Source organism: Anarrhichthys ocellatus, unplaced genomic scaffold (genome assembly GCF_004355925.1).
Source record: "Anarrhichthys ocellatus isolate YVR2014 unplaced genomic scaffold, GSC_Weel_1.0 scaffold19, whole genome shotgun sequence".
Classification (NCBI taxonomy): domain Eukaryota; kingdom Metazoa; phylum Chordata; class Actinopteri; order Perciformes; family Anarhichadidae; genus Anarrhichthys; species Anarrhichthys ocellatus.
In genome coordinates this window covers 6,386,884-6,409,678 of record NW_022280049.1, presented here as the reverse complement: position 1 = coordinate 6,409,678, position 22,795 = coordinate 6,386,884, and the positions used below count along the sequence as shown (strand labels likewise).

At 44.8% G+C, this 22,795-nt stretch overlaps 1 protein-coding gene across 1 annotated transcript in view; it reads right to left on the bottom strand.

Annotated features, from left to right (window-relative positions):
* Positions 1 to 22,795, bottom strand: part of psd2 (pleckstrin and Sec7 domain containing 2) — a 34,970-nt gene that overhangs the window by 3,778 nt on the left and 8,397 nt on the right. The window contains exons 2-10 of the mRNA XM_031858165.1: positions 21,296 to 21,893; positions 19,537 to 20,301; positions 4,520 to 4,717; positions 4,160 to 4,240; positions 2,474 to 2,625; positions 2,057 to 2,115; positions 522 to 611; positions 352 to 395; positions 42 to 232 (exon numbers count right to left, since the gene is read on the bottom strand). Coding sequence (XP_031714025.1) covers positions 42 to 232; positions 352 to 395; positions 522 to 611; positions 2,057 to 2,115; positions 2,474 to 2,625; positions 4,160 to 4,240; positions 4,520 to 4,717; positions 19,537 to 20,301; positions 21,296 to 21,801 — 2,086 coding nt within the window. The 5' untranslated portion in view covers positions 21,802 to 21,893. The remainder of the gene's footprint in view (positions 1 to 41; positions 233 to 351; positions 396 to 521; positions 612 to 2,056; positions 2,116 to 2,473; positions 2,626 to 4,159; positions 4,241 to 4,519; positions 4,718 to 19,536; positions 20,302 to 21,295; positions 21,894 to 22,795) is intronic.

Below are 22,795 nucleotides of genomic sequence, written 5' to 3'. Positions count from 1 at the left end.
TGTGTGTGTGTGTGTGTGTGTGTGTGTGTACAATCACTCACTGCGTTTGCCGTCCATGTCAGCGTGGCTCTTGCGGGTCAGCACTCCGTGTTTGTAGGTGACGGCGTTGAGGAGGATGGGGATGGCGATGAAGGGGTTATGGCCGTCCGTTACCCTGGCAACGCGCTTATTCCCGCCCTCGCACTGCTCCTCCACCAGCTCTGACAGACTCTTCCTCAGCTCCTCCTCCTCACTGCACACACACACAAATTCAGACAAACCTGAGTAGCACATATTCAAGTGTGCTTGCTTCTACACAACCTGCACGCCCCAAATACTTTTCCCTTTGATGAACACAACATGCGTACTCACACGGCCCACTCCAGCTTCTCATTCCTGATCGAGTTATACAAGACCTGCGTGGACCGAGCAACAAAGGAGAGAAACTGTGAAGACATGCTGAATTTCTAAAGCTCAGACAAAACAAAGATCAAGCTGACAGATTTTGTGGAGGCTGTACTTTCATACGGGGCGATCCGTACCTTTAATAAGTCTTTAGGGAAGTCTTTGCCGCTGTTGAGGCCATCTAGATTACTGATGAACTGTTGGCAAGACATCTTCTTCCCAATGTTCTGAGGAGAGGCGAACAAACAGACAGACACAGACGGACAGAAACATAACAGTTTACGATGTCATTATCATTTTTGTGGAGGCAAATTTGAGAGTTTTATGTGCTGAAACCTGAATGCAGTTGTTTAACTCTCCACTGGGTGGCAGTGTTATGCTGCCGGTTCTACTAGTGACGAGAAGGTTCCACCTCTGTCGGAGCTTATGGAGCATCAGCTTACCATACATTTCCTCATGTCTTAATCTCTAATTAGGATGCATCATTAGAAGATGAAACATAGGGAGGTGTTTGTGTATTACTGCTCCTTTCTGCCTGGATAACGTCTGTAACCTAAACAGATACAGATGTGGGACTAAAGCTGACTCACTGCTGTTACAGAAAAAAAATAAAAGATATTGTCTGTGGCTTTTCCTCTGAGTAACAGACAAGACAACCCGGCTCCCTTTTCTAGGAAATGTTCAAAATACCCAGGATGAAACGCTCTGTGACGATCGATGTAACATGCGTCACCAAATGTTTTGTGCTCCATTTATTCATAATATCCAGCGGATAGGTAACATGGTGTACTTCAGAGCCACAAACCGACTGGATGAACGCCTCAGTTTGCAAGTGAACTTGTGTTCTAATGCAAAGGTGCAAATGTTCAGTTCAACTCTTATATTATAAAATGTAAAGCCTTTCTAAAATGCAATCTGCTGTAATTTAGATGTGATTTGTAACGCTGCAGATCAATGGTATTTCTCATTGCTTAAACCAATAATGCATTCATCACATGTAGAATAAATGTCAACCAAAAACAGCTGCTGACCATTTTTCTCTGGTGAACCACATTTCAGCACCTGCATTTTTTTTTTTGTGTCACTGAACCGCTCTGGTTTAAAATGATTATACCACTGTGTGTGCATTCTTTATTATGAGCCTAATGTGACATCTGTATTAAATTTATATTGTTAGCGGAGGCAGATGTAAAGGAGCCCGGTGCTAGCACTATGAATATACTTACCACCTGCAGGGGTGGACAGAGACCAGGGGGCCAGATTTGGTTAGCAGGGGATAGAAGGACAGAAACTAGTTAGTTTAGTTTAAGAGGAGTGATATTCACAGAAAGCACTATTAGCAGGGACTCCAGTTGAGCAGGAGGGGTCGAAGGAAAAGCGAGGCACAGGACCCATGACACTGATCGTGTTACGCTGCCCCGACCACGGTGCTCCAGTTTAGACCTGAACAGATGAGGCTATTGGAGGAGAGGAGAGACAGAAACGGGTCAGAATGTAGGCCGCCGCGGAGCGGAAAGAGGACGAGAGAGGAGGAGGGAGCGGAACGAACAGGAAATAGAAAAGATGATGTGAAGGGAGACGTGCCAATGCTGACAGAGGACTGTCTTCATACTTTTCAGAAAGATCAGAGGAAAGGCCATCCTGCAGTACGATAAAGAAGCGCGGTACTTACATGTCCGTGTAGATCGGTGTTGAGCAGCATGAGGGCGCAGGTTAATGTGTGGGCTCCATCTGCAACAGGATGACACACAAGGTCCAGGTCAGATAAATGCCACTCACTCTACAAACACACAAGTGCACGTGAATGCAGCGCCATATACTCCTTTATAGTTCATGCAGACACATCTGCAGAGCTGCATAAATACCCTGCACGCTAACATAATTCCAGTAGTGCTGTGCCTCTGTTGATTCAGCATTATCTTTATGCGAGCAGCGCTAACGTTTACACTGCAGTGTCAATATGCTGCAGTAACGAGTGTCTGTTTAACTGGGATCAATACGGAGAGACGTAACAGCGTCTATGTATTACTTATGGTGTGATATTGTGTACAGCTGCTGTGACTTTTACTCTTCATATCGCTGCTCATACCGTCGTCCTCCTCGTCCTCGTCCTCCTCGTGGCTCTGAGCCTCGGGGGTAAGCGTCCGTGGGTTGCAGTGGCAGAAGCGGCTGGAGAAATGCACGAGGACCCTCTCTCTCTCCTGGGTCTCTCCCATTAGCGGAAAGGCCTTCAAGAAGGTCCTGTCGCACACAAACGACACCACGAGGTCAACAGGAGGTGAGATGAATGCAGGATTTCGTCACTTGCGGCAGCGCATAGACTTCGGGGAGGAAGGCAGCTGACAGCTTCGCTGGAAACCTTATCAAACATTTTACTTTGAAAGAACTGGAACAGTCAAACCTGCTTTTTAAGACTAGTAGTGATGCACGCTGTAGTATTTTGTCACAAAGATGGATTGTTTCATCTTTATGTCTGTGTGTGTGTGTGTGTGTGTGTGTGTGTGTGTGTCTTGTGCTGAGGACTAGCTGTACTTTTGAACTGTAAATAAATAGAGTAGATTTTTTTACTGACAGAATCTACAGGTTTCATGTCAGGTGCAGTCCCACTTTGACTCTTTTGAGGCGAAACATTAACGTAGAGTTGAAAGATATACGGTCTATATTAATCAACTGGTTCATCGACAGAAAAGTAATCAGCTAGTTTTTTGATAATCAGTCATTATTTTAAGCAAAAACGCTGGTTCCAGCTTCTCAAATGTAAGCTGTTTTTGTTCTGCTAATTAAAAATGTGCAACAGAATATTGATTGAAAGTATTTCTATGCAGTCAAAATGAATGGAGGAAACTACATTAACCTTCAATAAACCATTTATATTTATCATGAGCTGACTTTCGTGTGAAGACCTGGGATCTCATTTATAAAACAGTGCGTAGGATCCTCACTAAATGTTTGCCTAGAATAATAATAAAATAAATCCCAACTCAAGCTGTAAATGTGAGCAGCTGGTTTGGTTTGATAGGTGAACACCATTTATTGACTCATGTTGTCTTATGGCATTATGATCAGGACTGATAACGAGGATGTGGAGTGATTGTAGGAGAGCTGTCACCGGCTTTATTTACACACTTTGCTAATCAATCGTTATGTGCAGGTGGTGAAGATCTGCAGGTGAGGTGATGGAGAAGGTCACATCACTGCTCCAGTGAGCTCTGATACATCAGAGAGCTGTTTACAGTTTGTCTGTGTACAGTATGCTGAATGTGTCCCTATGGAATAAACCATAAACCAATCAATAAAGTCGTGTTCACTGCAGCGATTTTACTCACACACACTTTATGAAAACTAAGATTGTACATGGTGAAATATGCACAGTAGTAGATGGCTATTGCTCTGTTCTGAAGTTATTTTAACACTAGTTGACGTTATCTTATAGCTAATGATAATTTTCTTTCAGACCCCGTCTTGTGCGTGAATGCAGGACTTTTACTGTGTTTTTTTTACAGTTTGCTGATCTGGGCCAGTCTGAAGTGCACACACGAGCCCTCTTGACTGAAGGCAGCATTTTGAGACAGCAACATGTCAGGTGCAAAGCAGTGATGAACTCCAGCGCTGTCAGCCACGCCGGCCAACTGCACTGAACACGACAGCTTGATTAGCACAAAGCTAATGCCTTTTGACGAGGGAAAGCGGAGAACACACACTCAGGCTAGCTTGTGTGTGTATGGACGTCTACATCGCACACTCATCACTCCCCCGAGTGCTGACTGTGCGTTACCTCAGGGCTCGATCCAGCGTCAGGCCGGAGAAATCGAAGAAGCTCAGGTACTCCGACGCCACCAGCTGGCTGAACTCGTTACTGCGGGGGGGGGGGGCAGAAAGAGAAGCACCGTCACATCAACGTGAATGTGGAGAATGCTCCTGTTATATAAAGGATCAAGTAAGCATGAGCAGATGTGTTTGATGATGTGTTTGTAAATCAATCCGGTGTTCTCACATGTGCATCTATTACGTCTGTGTCTCATCCATGCGCTAATACTGAACACATGCAACTATGTAAACATGTTTTCTTGTGTTTCGGGTAATTTATCAGTCATCATGTGCGCACATGTGCTACTGTGTGTGTGTGTGTGCTCACTTCTTGCCCAGGTGTCTGGCCACATCGCAGCGTTTGAAGCCCTCCAGGTGATAGAGGCGCTTGGCCAGCCTCTTGGCGGCCTCGCAGTCGGCTCGGCAGCCGTTGGCCAGAGTGTCGGTGCTGCCGCGCTCCAAGCGCTCCTGACTGCCCAAATCGCACTCCTCTGAGTCAGACAGCGCGTCTGTGAGGTTGGCATCGCTGTTGGAGAGAACACACACACACACACACACACACACAAAAACACAAAGCAGGTGCCCAGGTTAATGGATGGAGCACATGTCCGTCGTCGCACGCCCACTCACTTCAAACTAGACAGAGGAAACGAAAAACTCAATTACGTAAACATATGCTCACACAGACACAGGCAAAGGTCAAATGAGGTCTCAATGACTTGTGATGACACTGACCCAGTTCTGCCGTCACTTCATGTCCTGCTTTAATGCAGTGAATCCAAAGGTTGATTATAATGCTGAAGCTAATCACAGACTGGTGACCTCTAACATGATCTGAATTAAAGTGCTGTAATATAGAAACTAAAAGCTCATGTCTACTCTTCTTTTCCTCTGTTGCAGGCACATGTAGCCCGGACGTTAGAGAAGTGGGCTTTTCATTTATCAAAAGGTCCGTAGAGTGACGCTCTCTCTGTCCAAAACATCTGCCGTGACCTTGCCCTTGGGCAAAAAATGCTCTTTGTCCGTCAGGCAGGCGGCCAATCCCAGCTGTGAACGGGCGTATCTGAGTGACTGTGAGGCAGGGTGTTACTGCAGGAGACTGGATGTTCTCTATTTAAAGTTCAGAAAAAAAGGAGATGAGCTGCCAAACAGTTTTATTGCTAAGTAATGACTTCTGCACGAATGGCATGTTCTTGAACACTATGTACCTGATTTGAAGCTAAAATCCTTTAGATTCACTTTGACATTATAATAAAGTATTGTCTGAAACTGAAGTGCATTGAAAATGTAAACGTACTGAACCTGAACCGAAATGTAAATGATGTTTGTAGAGCCAATAACAGCTGACTTAACATTAGTAAATAAGGCTACCGCTGCTTAGGGACGCAGGTTGATGAACCGATCGAGCCAAAGACTCACACTCTGTAAAACTGTTAGTGTCGTCAGGAGAACAGAGAGAGACTCCGGGATTAATTAGTGCCCTAATTATTTATTTATGAACTGACTGAGGTAGTGTGTTTGAGGTATTGAGTTTGCACTGTATACTTTTCCACACCACAGTCCATCAGTGGGGAGCTAATTAGCTTCTTTTTTTTATAGTTCTGTAAACACAAAGTGCTGATGCTTTGGTTTCGATCACAAGTTAAAAGAACACTCACAGACGAAACATCCGACATTCAATACCATCAGAGCTAAAAGGAACAAACTCTCGTGTTGTAGAAACCAGGCAAACTAACAGTAAATGATCAGTTTTAACTGTGAAGAAAGAGACCTCCATCAGTCTGAATGGCATCTCCTCATTTCCTGTCTGTGTGTGCATCTGCGTGCCACCGTCAGCATTCTGGCCGGATGATTCAGATGTTTTTTTTGCATAATCAGATCAGCCCAATGTCATTACCCTCACAAACTCAATGCATTACGCTATGATTTGCTGGTTACCGTGGTTACGGCGGAAGCCGAGTGTCCTGTGCTAGTGAAGGGATTGTAGACGATTGCAGACCGTCTTACCATCTGCCACACGTTCGCGTTGTGTGGCAGCGAGATGAATAAAGTGACTGATACAAGAAGACATATAAACACAAACAACAGCCGGCCCTCTGCCCTCACACGCTCACTGGCTGACTACACCTCTGGTTTCTCTGCTCCAGGCAAGGTCACACTGTCCCGTCTTGACTGGTTCATTAGGCACTTACTATCACTCTTCATCTGGCCTCTGACCTTGGACCAGTTTGCCTCGGGAGACACTACAAGGAGCTATTGCCCCCCGACAACACAGCTCCCAGGGTCACGGGAGCACAGAAAGCGTCCGCCATGATGAGGCAGGTCACGCAAACTCCTCCACTTTATCTCAGTGGAGCATCACTAACAGGAATGACAACGAGATTGCAGATACGGTTCGGGTGGGAGCAGTTTCATTCGCAGGGTGCCTGGGCTCACCCTTAGGGACCGGGTGGGGAGTTTGTGTATCCGGACGGAGTAAAACCAGTTTAAGAAGGAGCCAGTCGAGGTGGTTTGGGGATCTGATTAAAATGCTTCCTGTACGGCTCCCTCTGGAGGTGTTCTGGACATGGAGGAGGGAGGAGACCTCTGGGCAGACACAGATTCTGCTCAATGGACTACGTATCCCTCGCAGGACCCGCCCCCCCTTTTCAGGTTGAAAATGGAAAAATGGATGGGTGGAAATATAAAGACATAAAGATAAAAGAAAAATACGCACACATATGGTGACAAAATAAAAATGAGTCTGCGGTAAGCCATCAAAACAATATCTAGTCTGGCGCTTGCAGCGAAATTGCTTTCGCTTGTCTGACCGTATTAAGTCTCCACGCAGAGGGACCTCATAAATCATTCAAAGCTCATTTCAGTCATGGGGCCAAAACGATGGTGGGCTCCCCCAATTCACTGGTGTCTGGCAATAATAGAGCCAACACACACACACACACACACACACACACACACAATAACAGAGAGAGAGAGACACAACATGAAGTGTCAGACATCTAGTGCAGACCTTTTGCGCCGGGATACTTGGCGCCACCGAGGGCCAAGTGGCACACAGTAAACCTATTTGTCTGAAGGCACAGTTCTGTATCCCCAGGCCACACAATCCTCCTGTGTGACTGCCACGCAGTCCGACTGTGTCAGAGATAGAGAGCGTGATGGTGCATGTCACTGACTCACATGCTAATCTCTGTGGCTGCGCACCGCCCGAACCCACACCTTAAGGTGTGTCTGCATGTAAGGTGTGTGCGTGTGTGTGTGTGTGTGTGTGGGTGTGTGGGAGGCGGGGGCATCTTCTCGTTAATGGCATCATCCATGAGGGTAATCATCTATTATGGGATAAACTGGATTATGAAATTCTGTTATTTCACAGACTCCTCTTTCATTTTCACATCACTCTGATCAATGGCTAACCGAGGCCGACATATTAAAGGGAACACACACACGTTGTGTGTGTCAGCCAGGTCGTCTGCTGGGGCTTGTTGATACGATCTCAGCAAAACACGCTGTTGCAATATTGGGCTCTTAAATGTGAAACAAGCAACAAAGACACCTCCGGCCGCGAAAAATGAGACAAAGCTACATCTGTGTATCCACAGCACTTGCACATTTTGTTTTTTCACACCATTATTGACACTGTTTGGTCATCAACTGAGGTCATGAAGAGTGACAAGCTGCTGTTATTGACTTCTTTAAAAACTGCTGGTCACAGCTCAAAGTACAAGTCAGACGTGAGAATAACAGTTTAGAGCAATTCGGCATCCTTCAAGTGGGAACTTCTTTTTTAATCGATTATTAATTTCAGTCATTTACCAAGTATAAATGACTGGTTCCAGTGTCTCTAACATGAGGATTTGTTATGCTTTTATCCTTTTTATATAAACTCTAAACTGAATATTTAGTAGTTGCCATCTTATCCTCAATATCACCTTGTATCCATAGCAACTACAGTAATATCTCATATCTCTCGCATGCCATTTAAAATGATAAGTCCTGATGAAGATAATATGCTAATTTATGGTAAACTCCTGCTAAATTCTCTAACTCCACTACATCCATTGGCGGACACTTAAAGTCCCTAAAGGAACACCACGTGAGATTAAAAAGAGTCATTTTTATCCCAAATGTTGGTATCACAGAGAAGTCCCTGCAGAGATACGATAGAAGTACTACAGTGATAGTTCTCCAGAGTAAAACTACCTCACTATTTCCATGTTGCCACGCAGCACAATGTTCACGTTCCCACCCGTCTGGACGTGAAATCATAAATCCACTCTCTGACCTGTAGAAATATCAAACTTACAGCAGCTGCAGCAAAAAGTCGAAGTGAACATCGTATTCCTCTTTCCACATCGTCTCTCGGAAATTTGGAAATCAGCGGTTAACGGCGCGCGGAGGTCCGACCGCCTCATCGTCCAGTCGTCGGTAACATCTGCATCGGCCCCGGTTTGTTATTTCACTCCAAAAATGAGATTTCCTCAAAGCGGAAGTCGGGTCATAGATAATTACCGCTCGTTCTTGTGATGAATTAGACAGTAGCTTTACTTCACCGCAGTGTCAACAGACCAGGAATGCGTGTTTGGAGGTTGTTTTTTTTTTCCTTGAAGTTTGTTGGCTCGTCTGGAAGCTCCACGGAGGAGAGGATGTAGGGGGCGGAGCCTACGACCGGGCGGACTTTTTCCTGATGCAGTGCACCGCTCCTAGCGGTGGCTTTACAATGGCCCTGTGTGTCCCATCCAGCGCCACTTCCTCTGCATTTAAGTGAAAAGGATCTCTGAGCAGATCGGTTCAGTACCAGCGGGACGTCCTGTGTTTGGACTCGGTTCACTGAGCATCGCTTTCCAGCATGGAGGCATTTTGTATGTGCTTATTTCTGTACATCCCTCCAGTGTATTGCTTCAATGTGGCTCAGCAACCTAGATGCAAGACACAGTGAAGCCACCTCAGCTCACCACTGATCTGGTCATGATATAAATAGTTAAAGAAGAATAAAAGTACTTTATCAAGGTCACTGACTGGAGGTCCAAACCTACCTTGTTATGACCTCTTTAAATAATGCACAGTGATATCAGGGTACACAGACACACCCTGTGTGATGGGTTATGTTCCCACAACACACACACACACACACAGATTCTTATAAGACACACTGACACATCCCTGCATGCTAGCCTCTCCATCTAAATCCCTCCTTCCTCTTTCTCATCTGGTGGAAAGAAGAACAATAGAAAAATGGGCAGAGAGGCAGCTGTGGGGTGAAAAGTGCAAGATTTTGGGGGATGAGATGGAAGATGAGAAAAGAGACACAACCCTGGAGGAAGTTCGATTGCTATCTGGACGTTCCACGAGATTCACTGCAACTGTGAGCATTATGAGGTACAGACAACAATGAGTACCTTGAAGACAACAATAACGCTGAAGTACAGTCAGCACTGGGACCAGCGCGCTCTTTTAGACCAAGCACACGCTGCTGCTGAATACTGATCACGCGTCAGTTTTTTTGCGCAGCTAACGACCGTGACTCATGGATAAACTTTGTCATTTACACACCGTGGATTTTTTAAAGTTTATGAACCCGTTGTAGCACGGGTGTGACGTTCTCACAGGCAGCCAGCGCATGGGACAAACGGATAAAGTATGTTTGAGCAGTTAGCCAGAGATAAGTGCTACTCACTAACATATGCAGCCTATTAAAAGGAGCCCTTAGTGTCACAATGCCAAAGATAGAGTCAAAAAGCAGTTCAGTTGTGCTCCATCTAGCAGTGTCTTAGAAACAAATTAACTCAAAGCAGAAAAACTAAATTTGCACAAGGTCTATGTGTGTTTTGTGGACTTTGGCAGGAAGACAAACATGTATTCAGATGGTGTTGGGCTCCATCTGGGTTTTTACTTCGTCACGATTCTGTTTGTTATTTTTCGTGGATAGGATCTCAATGCAAAGCCAGAGGGAGGAGAGTGTCCGGTTTGGGGACCTCATAATTGCTTCTTTGCAGACGATGTGGTCCTGTTGGCTTCATCAGACCGCGAGCTCCAGCATACACCAGAGCGGTTTGCTGTAGAGTGTGAAGTCGTTGGGACGAGAGTGTTCACCTCCAAGTCTGAGGCCATGGTTCACAATCTCCCCAAAAAAGGGTTGGATGGAGCGTGAGATCGACAGGCGGATTGCTGCAGCGTCAGCAGGGATGCAGGTGTCGTACCAGACCGAGGTGTTCTCATCTGAGAACACCTCGAGATCCCCAAGGAGCTGCAACACATTGCTTTGGGAAGGGGACGTGTGGACTACTCTGCTTCTGCTGCCACCGCAACCCGGCGCCGGTTAAGGGTCGGAACATGAATGGATGGAAAGTTTTGTAATTGTGATATCATCAACCACTATTGATGTTCAGATCAATATCAACAAACGTTATGCTGTAGTTTATACTACAGCCTTAAAGATTGTCAATTTAAATAACGATTACATAATGACTAAATGACATAAAGTAAATCACTGTACTTTGAAATGTCTTTAGTAATAAGTAAATCCTTTTTTTCAGTTATGGATCTACGAGACTCTGTGGAATTGAACCATTGCAGTTGTCTGTCCCTCAGGAAACTTATTTCCCAAATTGTCTCAAAATGTTAAAAACCACATAAACACACTACAAATAGAATTACATAAAGAAATGTATTTAAGACTAAAATCACATCAGTGAGCCCAAATAAATACTTACATATATCAAAGTCAAAATAAAGCGTATAATCTAATATCCAAAATGATGCACGTTATTTCATTATTGTTATGCCAGAAAAAAGGCTACTACGTATAACCAGTAATCAAATTTAAAGTAATCAGTTACTTTACAGCTCTGGGAACAATATTATGGTATGTTTAGTTTTCCTTCTATCTCTTTCTTGCACTAAACACACACAAGACCCCAAAAAACACAGAGGCCCAATCCCCATGTCCCCCCTAAGGCCTTAAACCCTGAACCCTCAAGGACTTACTGACGTCAGCTGGTAAATGAGTGTGATAAGGGCTTGAAATGGTGTAAATACGAATGGGACAGCACTTATCTGCGACATATCACATTACCATGACATGTTATGTATAATTGTGGGTATTTATTTGATACTTTTTACTCCCTCATTTGAACGTCTTCCAGGCTCTTTCCTCACGAGATGAGAGGTCATTACAGATAATCTATTTACTAATTTTTGTCAAAACAGCTTCAATGACAAAATTAAATGTTTGATGAATAAATCGGTGTAATAACCTCTGATTTCATGTGTTTTTATGTTCCATCTTTAACCCTTAATGTCTCTGAGTAAATCTGATATGACAGGCTGAACACCTATGTGCCTTCCTCTTTGTTTACCTTGTTTTTTTTTGTCTCCGGCTTCCACTGGTAACTCCCGTGTTTAATGTCACATTGCTATGAATTGTGGGTAATTCCCTTGGGCAAAGTCTGCAGAAATGCGGACTTACGGAAAGGGTTCATAAAGGGCTCAAAATGTCTGCGAGAGAGCCCTCGCACACTCGACGATTCGACAGTGGGACAGAACTAAACCCTCACAGACTCAGTCAGTGAGTCCGTGTGTGTGGAGATTGGGCACTATACTCAGCAGCAGACAATGGACAAGGGGACTTCATTCAGCTTGCTGAGACTAACTGTGTTCAGGTGTGGGATTGTGTTTGGTGAAACACTGAACAGCTTCATCCGACAATAAGTATCGGGTAACTTAAAATCAGCCACGGATTCAAAGAGGAAAAGAGAAAAATGGCAAAATAACGCAGATATTTTGTGGAGCCTGGGCTCCCTTTCCACTCAACACACACAGGAAGTGCCTCAGAGGAGAGAAGCCTGTGGTAAAAAAGAACCCCATTCAGCCAAAACAGCCATCGGTACAGTAGGACTGTGGGATGTGTCATAAAACTGAGTCGAACTATAAATAGACGGGGGATAAATCTGTCAGTGCTGAAATGATTCAGTTAGTGTGTGTGTCTGTGGTGAGAGGGAGAAAGAGGGAATTTGTATGTATTACTGCTTGTGTTGCAAGTATGACTGTGTGTGTGTGTGTGTGTGTGTGTGTGTGTGTGTGTGTGTGTGTGTCCATATCACTGCCTGACTGAGAGCCAGGAAAGGATAATCTGCAGGATGTTTCAGCAGCACTATAGAACCACGCAAAGGGTTTTATTCCAAAAATGACATCCTGAAAGGTGTGTGTGTGTGTGTGTGTGCAAGTGAGAAACAGAAAAAATGGGAAAAGATTCAGCGTGCAAAAGATATGAAAGCGAGCCTTTAGAATGTACGAGCATTATGCACATTTTTGTTTACGCATGCATGCGGCTCGGCCCGCTGGCTTTTATCTGCTCTGCTCGGGCTTAGATCCAGTGAGGCTCGCGAACCAGAGGGAGGAACACACACACTCGGCAGCACCTTTCTCAAACGGATACACACATGATCATATCCATGCATGCTAATGCTCAGCCAGAGATGCAGCACACGTGTGTTAAAAAAGAAAAAGTGTGCACGAGTGAACAGACACCCTCGTTGTACGCCCTTTGAATATTAGTTTGTGCTTTGATGTGACTCTGTGCATAACGGCCTCAAGTGGCATATCCATACCAGTTTTTCTCTGAAGCACTTCACTGTGTGTGTGTGTGTGTGTGTGTGTGTGTGTGTGTGTGTCAATGCTCCCCTACATGTTGCATTATCGCATAAACAGCATTCAACTAGTTGGCTCCACTGTTTAGTTCTAGCTGGCTATGGACACTAGTAAGCTGCTTGACAGACAGACAGAGAGGGTTTTCTCAGCAGCCTCTATGGATTAAGGTTAAGCTTTACCCTCAGTGATGGTCCCCACAGAGGGGACTGACTGACTAATCAAATGGCCGAATGTGATTGACAATCTAAAACACAACCCGATCGACTGAACCGACAAGCAGGCTCACCGACTACGACACCAACATCCATCGCTCGCTGCCTGAAAGAAAAGCTGTCACTTCATATTTCCATGTGTTGGACGGCTTGTCTACAACATCTGCAATATTTGCTAATGTTTCCTACATCCCTGTGGCCGGCTGCCGACTTTGCTTCCCTCATCCACTGATGTCAGAATAATCAGCAGTAGCAGGGAGAGGATCTACGGGGGAGAATTTGGGCTGAGGTGAGATTAGGTTGCATCTCTCTGCCCGGGGCGTCATCAAAGCCCTGTCTGTTATGGAAGCCGAAGCCTACATTTTGGACAGAGCCTGTACGCGCCAAGGCTGTCGAAAGCATCGATGCAAGTTCTGAAAGCCGTCTGAATCTATTTGAATATTTTCAGGCAATGAAAATCAGTGAGCATAACTACATAATGGAAACTGTGTATGATCCGTAAAATAAGATCATAAGTAAGAGTATAACTGTATCAGTTGCATTCATGAAAGGCGTGTTAGACACGTGTACAACTGAGTTATGACTCACTAACAGTTTACGCAGTGTTTTGAGACACATAAAGCGATCCAACTGCTTTATGCAATGAAATAGATCAGCGACCACTAAATGAATGATGTTCAGAGGATGAATCGTAAGGGGTTTGGCGATGCAGTTGCTTTAGTTTACGACTAAATACCGTCAAAACTTAGGACTTCACCCTCCGCCTCAGCTGCACTTACAGTTTTTCTCAATTGCTAAAACACAAAAACCCATTGGCTGAACAAAGTTCTCAGTTGCCTGAACTCATTTAGCTAATTGTGCAGTCTGTTGTCAATACCTTAAACTATTTCACATGGTAAAACACAATTTGCAGATCTCACTTAGACTTTTCAGCAAAACTCTAAACATTCTGCACTCTAATGCACATGTCATCCATACTGGTAAACACAAGTGGCAACAATCAAATACAAATAGAGAACACATGTCATTGATTAAACACAATCACTCAAAATTGATTTCACTTGTATCAAATGATGTGACACAACCAATATAAGCCAGTTTAGAGAGCAAACAGGTGGTTGAAGGTGGGAAGGAGAAAGTCTGAGAATGGATAGAAGAAACAATGTGAGAGGACGAGGACAAGTGTGTATGCGAGGTGGGCGACGAGGAGCAAGAGGAGGAGGGCAAGAAAGACGAAGAGGAGGACGAATAGGAAGAGGAAGACAAAGAGTGGAAATATCTGATGAAATTCGAGCAACAGTCATAGACCATGTTATAGTCCACGGTCTGACAATGAGGGAAGCAGGACTTAGAGTGCACCCCAATTTGAGCCGATTTTCTGTGTCCACCATAGTAAGGACATTCAGAGAAGAGAACAGGTACAGTATGCTACTGTATTTTTGTAATTGCAAATTTACTGTACTACACTATATGCAGCTGTTTCAATAGACATTTGTAAAGTTCATCACTGTATGTATTGTACTGCATGAATATTTTTTGTAACTGCACATCTACTTTTTGTAGAACTGCAAGAGACCGTTATAGTGGGCATGGTCCTTCAAGATAATTTAATACGACTCAGAGAAATCCAGGAACGAGTGATACAAGACAACACACACTTCCAGGGAATCGACAGTGTGAGCATTTCCACAATTGACCGTGTCCTCCATCGTAACAGGATACGAATGAAACAAGTATACAGAGTACCTTTTGAGCGCAACTCACCAAGGGTGTAAGAACTGCGAGCTCAGTATGTGCAAGTAAGTGTACATTCAGACACATTTACTGTAATCCAGATTGTCTACAGTACTGCCACATACTATGTGAATGACATTACTCTTCAGTACATACAGTACAATGTATGTGAATCAGAAGTGCATACAGTAGGCCTAATTGAACTCTACAATATAGCACTGTCTCTGTACAACTTACTAAATTCTACATACATTATATTGTATTCCTACACAGACAATATTTGACTTGGAATCCTTGGACAGACACCATGAGTTAATCTTTGTCGATGAAGCAGGCTTCAATCTAACAAAGAGGTGGTTAGGCCGAAACGTGATTGGACAGCGGGCCATTGTTGAAGTCCCTGGTCAACAAGGTGGCAATGTCACAATCTGTGCTGCTATCAGCAACCATGGTGTTCTACATCACCATGTTACACTCGGGCCATATAACACCCAGCATCTTCTAAGATTTCTGGCCAAACTAAGAGATATTTTATTTGAGCAGCTAAATGAGAATCCCATTCCCACCAATGTGATAGTGCTGGACAATGTCAGTTTCCACCGAGCTGCTCAGGTAAGGGAATGGTTTAACATCAATGGTCAGTTTATGACCTTGTACCTCCCTCCATACTCGCCTTTCCTGAATGCGATTGAGGAGTTTTTCTCCTCATGGAGATGGAAAGTGTATGATAGACAACCCTACACCAGAGTAAATCTGCTGCAAGCCATGGCATTAGCCTGTGGTGATATAGGTGAGGAATCATGTCAGGGCTGGATACGGCACACAAGAGGCTTCTTACCCCGTTGCCTCAGTGCTCTGGCCTGACCCAGCCCAAAGACAAGAAGAAGCACATTGATGACATGTTGACTCCTTTGATTTTTGTCCCTTTTACTGTAGTATTGTATACTGTAGTAGGCCTACAGTGCATTGTAGTCTGTATAATGTACAATAAACAAATTGTATGGCCTTGAACATCGTGCTTTCTATTTCTTACAGTAACAGTACTGACTGCTCAACAGATTTTGACTGGTTGCAGGTTCATAACAACAAAGAACAAGAATTACAGTATCACAGAGACAAAGGACATGTTTGTGAGATGCAGGGTACAGTACTGTCAAAATAGGGGTACAAGGAGGAGGAAGAACAAAAGAAATTGCAAAGAGCAAAGCACAGTAGTAATTTCTGATCAATTTTGAGCTACTGTAATAGAACATGTTTTCGTTCATATGAAATTTGTTTTGAGATTAAAAATCTACTTCTCCCTGAGAACTATATGTTTTGAACAATGTGTTTTCTATTTATTGGTGTATTGTTTACTGACTGCTTGATAGTGTATATTATTTTGATCACTTTGTTTATGATTTGAGAGCAGTGTTTGATTTTGAGCACAGGTAAAACTGTTTTGAGGCGAAAGTTTCATTTTGCAAGAGGATTCAGAGGTTTTGTAAATAGTGCTTGAAGATGAGGTTTTGTGTTTACAGTTTTGAAAATGGGTGACCGTTTCAAGAAATGTGTCTCAGCAATCGAGAAAAACTGTAATAATTAGCCAATGTTAGCATGAAGCAGTTCTATCTCCCAGCAAATACATCTTGAGACAAGGACTGACTGGCCCATAGAACAACTAAATCTCTGCCAAGTTGACTGATTAACTTGGCCATTTTTTTTTTCCATTGCTTTGCAGCTGCTCTGCCCTGCAGTGAAAAAGACTAGTTGTCCGTGACGCCCGAAGTGCCAAAATATATAACTGCGCCAATTCCGTGGCTACCCACCGGTGGAAGAATGGAGGTTAGTGAGAGCGGAGAGGAATGAAAGATAAGCAGCAGCAGCAGGAGAGAGCACTGTAGGGGAAATGGAAGAGGAGGTGATGCGCAGAAGAAAGGAGGAGGAGGAGGAGGAGGAGGACGGGAGATGAGATGAAGTGAGATTGGACCGATAAGGTGGGGAAATGAATAAAGAGACGGGAGGTGAGATGGAGCTAACAAAGAGATGGAGTGACAGAGCGAAGGAGAAGAAGAAATGGATGAGATAACGCAGCAGCCTTCGAAGCTTGTGTAAATAATTGTTTTGCCTTGACACGCAGATGTTTTTGAGACGTTGTGAATCATAAAAAGCTTTTAAGATGTGAATTTTAAAATGTCCATTCACTGGGAGCTGTGTGTTCTCAAGAGTCCATTTGTCATTATTAGCATTTTTAGCCGGGCTACTTCAGGCAGCTTCAGCTGAAAAGCAATTCTTTCAAAATCATGCGTTCTCCCTCTCGGGAATATTACAACAAACTCTGACTGCACTTCAACTCTCAGGGTAATGGCTTCTACCTCCATTGACTTGCATTGAATCGCCAAAGATTGAATCTCCTGAAGAACTAGACGTTGAATGGACGTCAACGACTTCTAGTTCATGAAGTTCATAAATTAGTCACCGGGAGTGTCTTTAAAGATTAAAAAATATCCCTTTAAGACCGACTAGCAGATGTATCCACTCTAGATTTAAGTGCTCGAATGTTTGGCAAGCTGGCTATAGCTTGGAGCAAAAATCACACACACACACACACACACACACTAAGACCCTGCTGGGCAGAGGGAAGCTGAAGACGATGATGTCATGACAAAAACAATAGCTCATTCAGTTTGGCACTGGTGGTCAGGAAGCAAGACCATGCTTAAAGGACAACATCTGCACAGAGAGAGAGAGAGAGAGAGAGAGAGAGAGAGAGAGAGAGAGGAGTAAGAGAAGGAGAGCCGACATCTTAAATCCTCAGTTCATCCTTTAACTCATACTGAGCTGCGAACACACTGGGAGAGCAGTTAGCTGAGCTGATCATGTCGGAGGTCTGAGTGCGTCTATTTGACATTCCGTTAGGTTTGTAGATGAATCTGTGCAGGAGAGAGCAGAGCTGGAGAACAAGCCACAGGGATTGTGTACAAGTCAGCCTGCCAGATCTATAGTTCAGGTTACATGGCTTTTCCCATATGGTTCCTGTTAGCACCTCCCCCCCCCTTCAGTGGCTCTGCCCCGTCTTCCTCAACCCTCTTTAGTGCTATTAAGGTAATTAAATGTAAGAGAGTACCGTCAGCTGTTGCTGTATCCCCCACAATTCCTCGGGGGTCTATGCAAATGATGGACAGAGTGGATGAGTTAAAAAATATCAGCATTGTCATAAATATCAGCTGGCTGTCTGAAGACAAGGATGCTCCCGCTGCTCAGCTCATCAAAGGGATTCCTTACACTGACAGATACTGTGTATGTTATTTCCATGTTGCAGTAAAAAAATGTCAAGTGTTAATCTCCCGTATAAGAGCAGGCACACCAGGCCGACACATTCTGTTTGCACTCCAAGAAGGTCTTTTTGTCGCGCATAAACCTTGTGTAATTTGGCAGCACGGAGGTTATCGCTCCCTGCTGTGCAAGTATACGCGTCAGGCAGAACGGTTGAGGAAAGCAAACACCCCAAAACCGAGACGTGCACGTCTGCGTGATGAACTTGCCGCCTGGGTTTTGCCGCGCTCTCATCTGCTACAAACAGAGGAAGGCGCTGTGTCATTTCAAATGCAGCAATTCTGCTTAAACAGTCCCACTGACTGAATTTTTCTCAGTATTGCATTTCTGTGCGCTTGTTGCTGTTTCAGCCTGTTGTGCAAATGTAAGGTTCACGCTGAAGCGCACAAAGTCATCCAAACGTGCACAGTAACAGATTCCTTTCTCTCTACGTCTCCACAGATGTGGAGGCTCTTAGGTTGAGAACATTTTATGTTGGTGGGTAAGGATTTGGCTGCCAACGGAGTTTACATGTACGGACACATGACTTCCTTTTGAAGCACCACAGCACCACGCTCACCCCCAACCAACCCCCCCCCCCCCCCTCACAGCCGGGTCTCACCAGGCTCACGCCACCTGCTGGTTAAGCCAAGGTCACAGCATAGTGCACAGATTACACTTCAAGGCAACAGTAACGACATACACACAAAGCCTCCACTGCCCGGCTAGAGAACAACACACACTGGAATCTGTCATCAATAATCCAAACATCCATTCGACTGTGTTAAACATCCAATATGTAAAATAACCGACATGCTATTATAGTTCAAAGACATGCTCATTCTACGTCTACAGCTGTGTGTACCTCGTGTTTCTTCTACATGGACAGTTTGATTATGGTGGAACAGTTATTACATGTCAAGGTTTCACTTGTCAGTTTAAATTAGTTATATTATTGCTTTTACTCTTAACTCTTATGTATAAGATTGGAAACATTCAGACTTTGGTGACTGCTAGTGCTAATATACTAAAACACTATTATCATTACACATTATCAAATCCCTCAATATCGATATATTGAGACGATATTGTCAGGTTGATAGTTGGTGCTTTTACAAAGTATTTACAATATGAGATTTGTGATGAACAATCATCAGGAATGTGGATATAATGACTAAGTGAACGCTGGGAAATCATAGAACAGCTGGAACAGTGTGGTAGGCTACATCACTTTATTGTAATGCAGCTTTTAAAACCAGGAAAAGACAATACTTATGCCGCTATACGATATCCAAAATCTAAGACGATATGTAGTGTGGTATCACAATATTGATAAAATATTGATATATTGCCCAGCTCATAAGCAGTATTGTCTAATTCCTCTTCAAACAAAACACATTCCCTCAAAATAAATTTGAGGGGGCTGTAAATACATAAATAACTAAAGAGGCCTTCTTACCTGACAGAGCTGATCATGGCTCCACAACCCTCTATGGCTCCATGGTATCCATTAGGGACGACCCAGCGTCCGGGTTGGCTCAGCACAAACTCTGACCTGCTTCCTGGTATGGTGGTCCTCAGCGGGCTTCCTCCCACTCCGGCCACAGCTCCGGCTCCACGGAGAGCGCTCTCCCCAGCCGAGAGGTCACTCGGGAAGTCCGGTCCGGCCTCGGCCCCTTCCAGCTCCTGAACGGTTTCCAGCTCCAGCTCCAGGGGTTCAGGAGCCTGTAGCAGCGCCCTCTGCTGGATGAGCGGCGTCAGTGGCGCCTCGAAGCTGACGCAGCTGTCCGTCTCGTCAGTGAGCGACAGCACGTCCAGAGAGTCCAGGCTGCTGTAGCAGGTCCCGCCCCTCAGCAGGGCCGACTCTACGATGCGCTCGAACGTGGAGCTGAAGCCGTCTTTGTTGTCCACGCTTCTCTTCTCCCTCTCCTCCTCCAGCTCCCTCTCCTCCTCCTCATCCTCCTCCTCCTCCTGGACCTCCACCTGCTCAACGATCTGCTCAAACGTGGAGCTGAAACTGTCCTGGTTCTCTCTCCCGTCTCCCTCCCTCTGGGCCTCCCCCTCCTCCTCTTCTTCCACCTCTGCGTCGGCCTGTTCTACAGTAGTCTCAAAGTTGGAGCTGAAAGTGTCCAAGTGCGTGTGAGTCCCCCCCTCATCTCCTCCCTCGTCCTCCTCACCCACCTCATCATCGTCTTCATTCCCACCTATGCCATTTGCCATTTGTCTGTTGCAACGTGGAGTAAGAAAAGAAAAAGGACAGTGTGAAATTACGTTCAGCACGTGATTCAAACACACGGCAGTTTCTCTGCACGCAAAGCAGATCATTCATATTCAGAGCTGAAATCATTCTTCATTCAGGAGAAGTATGCACAATGGGAAAATATTGCAGCTTGAATGGCCACAGTGACAATTGAAGCAAGATGAAAGCACTGTCCAATTTGCCACTACGTGAATAAGCTGGAAGCTCATCTCCTCTGATCGGTCAAACCTCCGCTATACTTCATCCCTTCTATTTGTGAGAATATGAATCTATTGTAGTGTTTGCTGGCGATGGAGAGAAATAACTCATGAAAGTAGTCTAATCAAAGAGGGAAGCAGCTTAATATATGTTCATTGTGTTTCTGTAATTGGTGCGTTAAAGTGTGTCTGTGCATTTCATAAAACCATCATGTATTTTATTTGATCTGCAGTTGTCTCACAAAGCAAAGCCCTAATTAATTGACACGTATCCCTGAGTGCCCTTCACTGCCTATCTTTGTCGGTTTGAAATTGGTTCACGGGTTCCTCCGGCTCCTTGAGAATAAAACCACGTTGTTCCTGTTTGTTTCCCTTTCGGCTCATTTAGTCGAAGGCTGTTTTTGTCTGCTTGTTTTGTTAAAATGCAAATAAGCTTAATCATGTACCAGAGTACCACACTGGGAAAATAATGTACCCTTAAAAGCATTCGGAATGGCAAAGTGGCACTCTATTAAGATACGTGAAACATAAACACCCAGAACACAGCAGGCAGATTCAGCTTTCTATAAAAAGTAAGCCTAAAGGGAGTGTGTGTGTGTGTGTGTGTGTGTGTGTGTGTGTGTGTGTGTGTGTGTGTGTGTGTACATGAGTGACTGTCAAGATCTACTTTTGATTATTCTCTAATGTTATATCATACTTTGACACCCAAAGGTGAAAAGACAGCGATATCTTTACACAAGATGATGATTTAGTGCACTAACCGCCCAGCTTGTTCCGGGTGAGTTGCCTCCTCTTCGGTAGACGGTTGCATCTCTTCCTCTTCCTTCCCCTCCTCTTCCACCTTTTCCTCTTCCTCTTCCACCCCCTCCTCCTCATGCGTTGCCTCCTCCCCCGCTGAGCTCACCTCCACATTAATGCTCACTTCCCCTCTCGTCCCTTCCCTCCCTCCCTCCGCCCCTCCATCTGTATGTTGATCCCCATCCACCGTCTCCTCTTTCGACTCGCCCTCTCCTCCCTCATCCTTTACCTCTTCCCTCCCCTCTTCTCCTTCCCTGTGCGTCTCCCCCTGTGCCTCCTCCTCCTCCTCCTCTCCCTCTCTGACCTCCTCCTGTCGTCTCCCCTCCTCTATGTCGTCCTTCGCCCCCAGCTTGTCCTGCTCTGCCTGGCTGAGTGTCTCTGTGGGCGGGTCGGTGGTGCTGGTGGTACTGGGCTCCGCTGGGCTCTCTGGTGGGGTGGGAGAGGGCAGAGCCTGCCCCTCCTGGGTCATGGTGCTCTTCACTGAGGGGGGTTGGAGGGGGGGCTGCTGTACACTCAAGAGATGAGGAACAGAGCTTCAGATCAGCAACCAGGGAGGACACTCTGCAGAGAAAAGGAGACACAGAGCCAGAAGAGAGAGGACAATCAGCATGAAATGAAGACCGAGTACCAAGAGAAAAGGAGGAGGAGGAGAAGGCCGTGATATAAAATAAAATGATACTGATGCAGCCTTTTGATTATGTCTAGTCTTAATTACAAGTCACCAGAAGAGCCCCAAAAACAGCTCCGAGAGGAGGGCAGGAAAAGGTAAAGCAGCGAGCAGAGGCATACAGACAGACAGACAGACAGACAGGCAGGCAGGCACACAGACAGGCACACACAGAGAGAGGGATTTGTTTAATGCAGCTCAACTGATTCCTGTCAAAATGATCCCGCAAGCTCATCCGCTTTCTGTCTAGGTGGAGATTTCACAGCTGAATAACTATCTGTTTCCATCCCCGTTGTGCCCGCGCTTTGTGTAAATGCATGATAGCAACCTGAGATTTAAACATGTATTCCAGTTTACTGTTACTTTGACTCTCACTGTTGGACCAAGCAGCCGAGACCTCTGTACAGCAGGTCCTCCTCCTCCGGTACTGAGGCTCAAGGGCAAATGCTAATGAGCAGCTCTTAATTACGGCTCTGCAGAGAGCGAGTCATTAAAGCAGGCTGATATATTGTTGTTTTTTTATGAAAAATGGGATTTTTTTTTCTGTGAGTGCAAAAAGAAAAGATTACAATCCCTTTTTTTAATAGATATGATCTGATGAACTGTGTGAGGAATGGGATTAGTGCTGAAACAATGAACTGATTAATCGACTGAAAGAAAATGGATCGCACAACACTTTGGATGATCGATAAGTATTTGTCAAGGTCATGGATGGAGGGGGGGGGGGGGGGGGGGGGGGGGTGGGTATGTGTGTTGTTTTTTTTTTTTTTTTTTTTTTTTTTTTATAAAAAAAAAA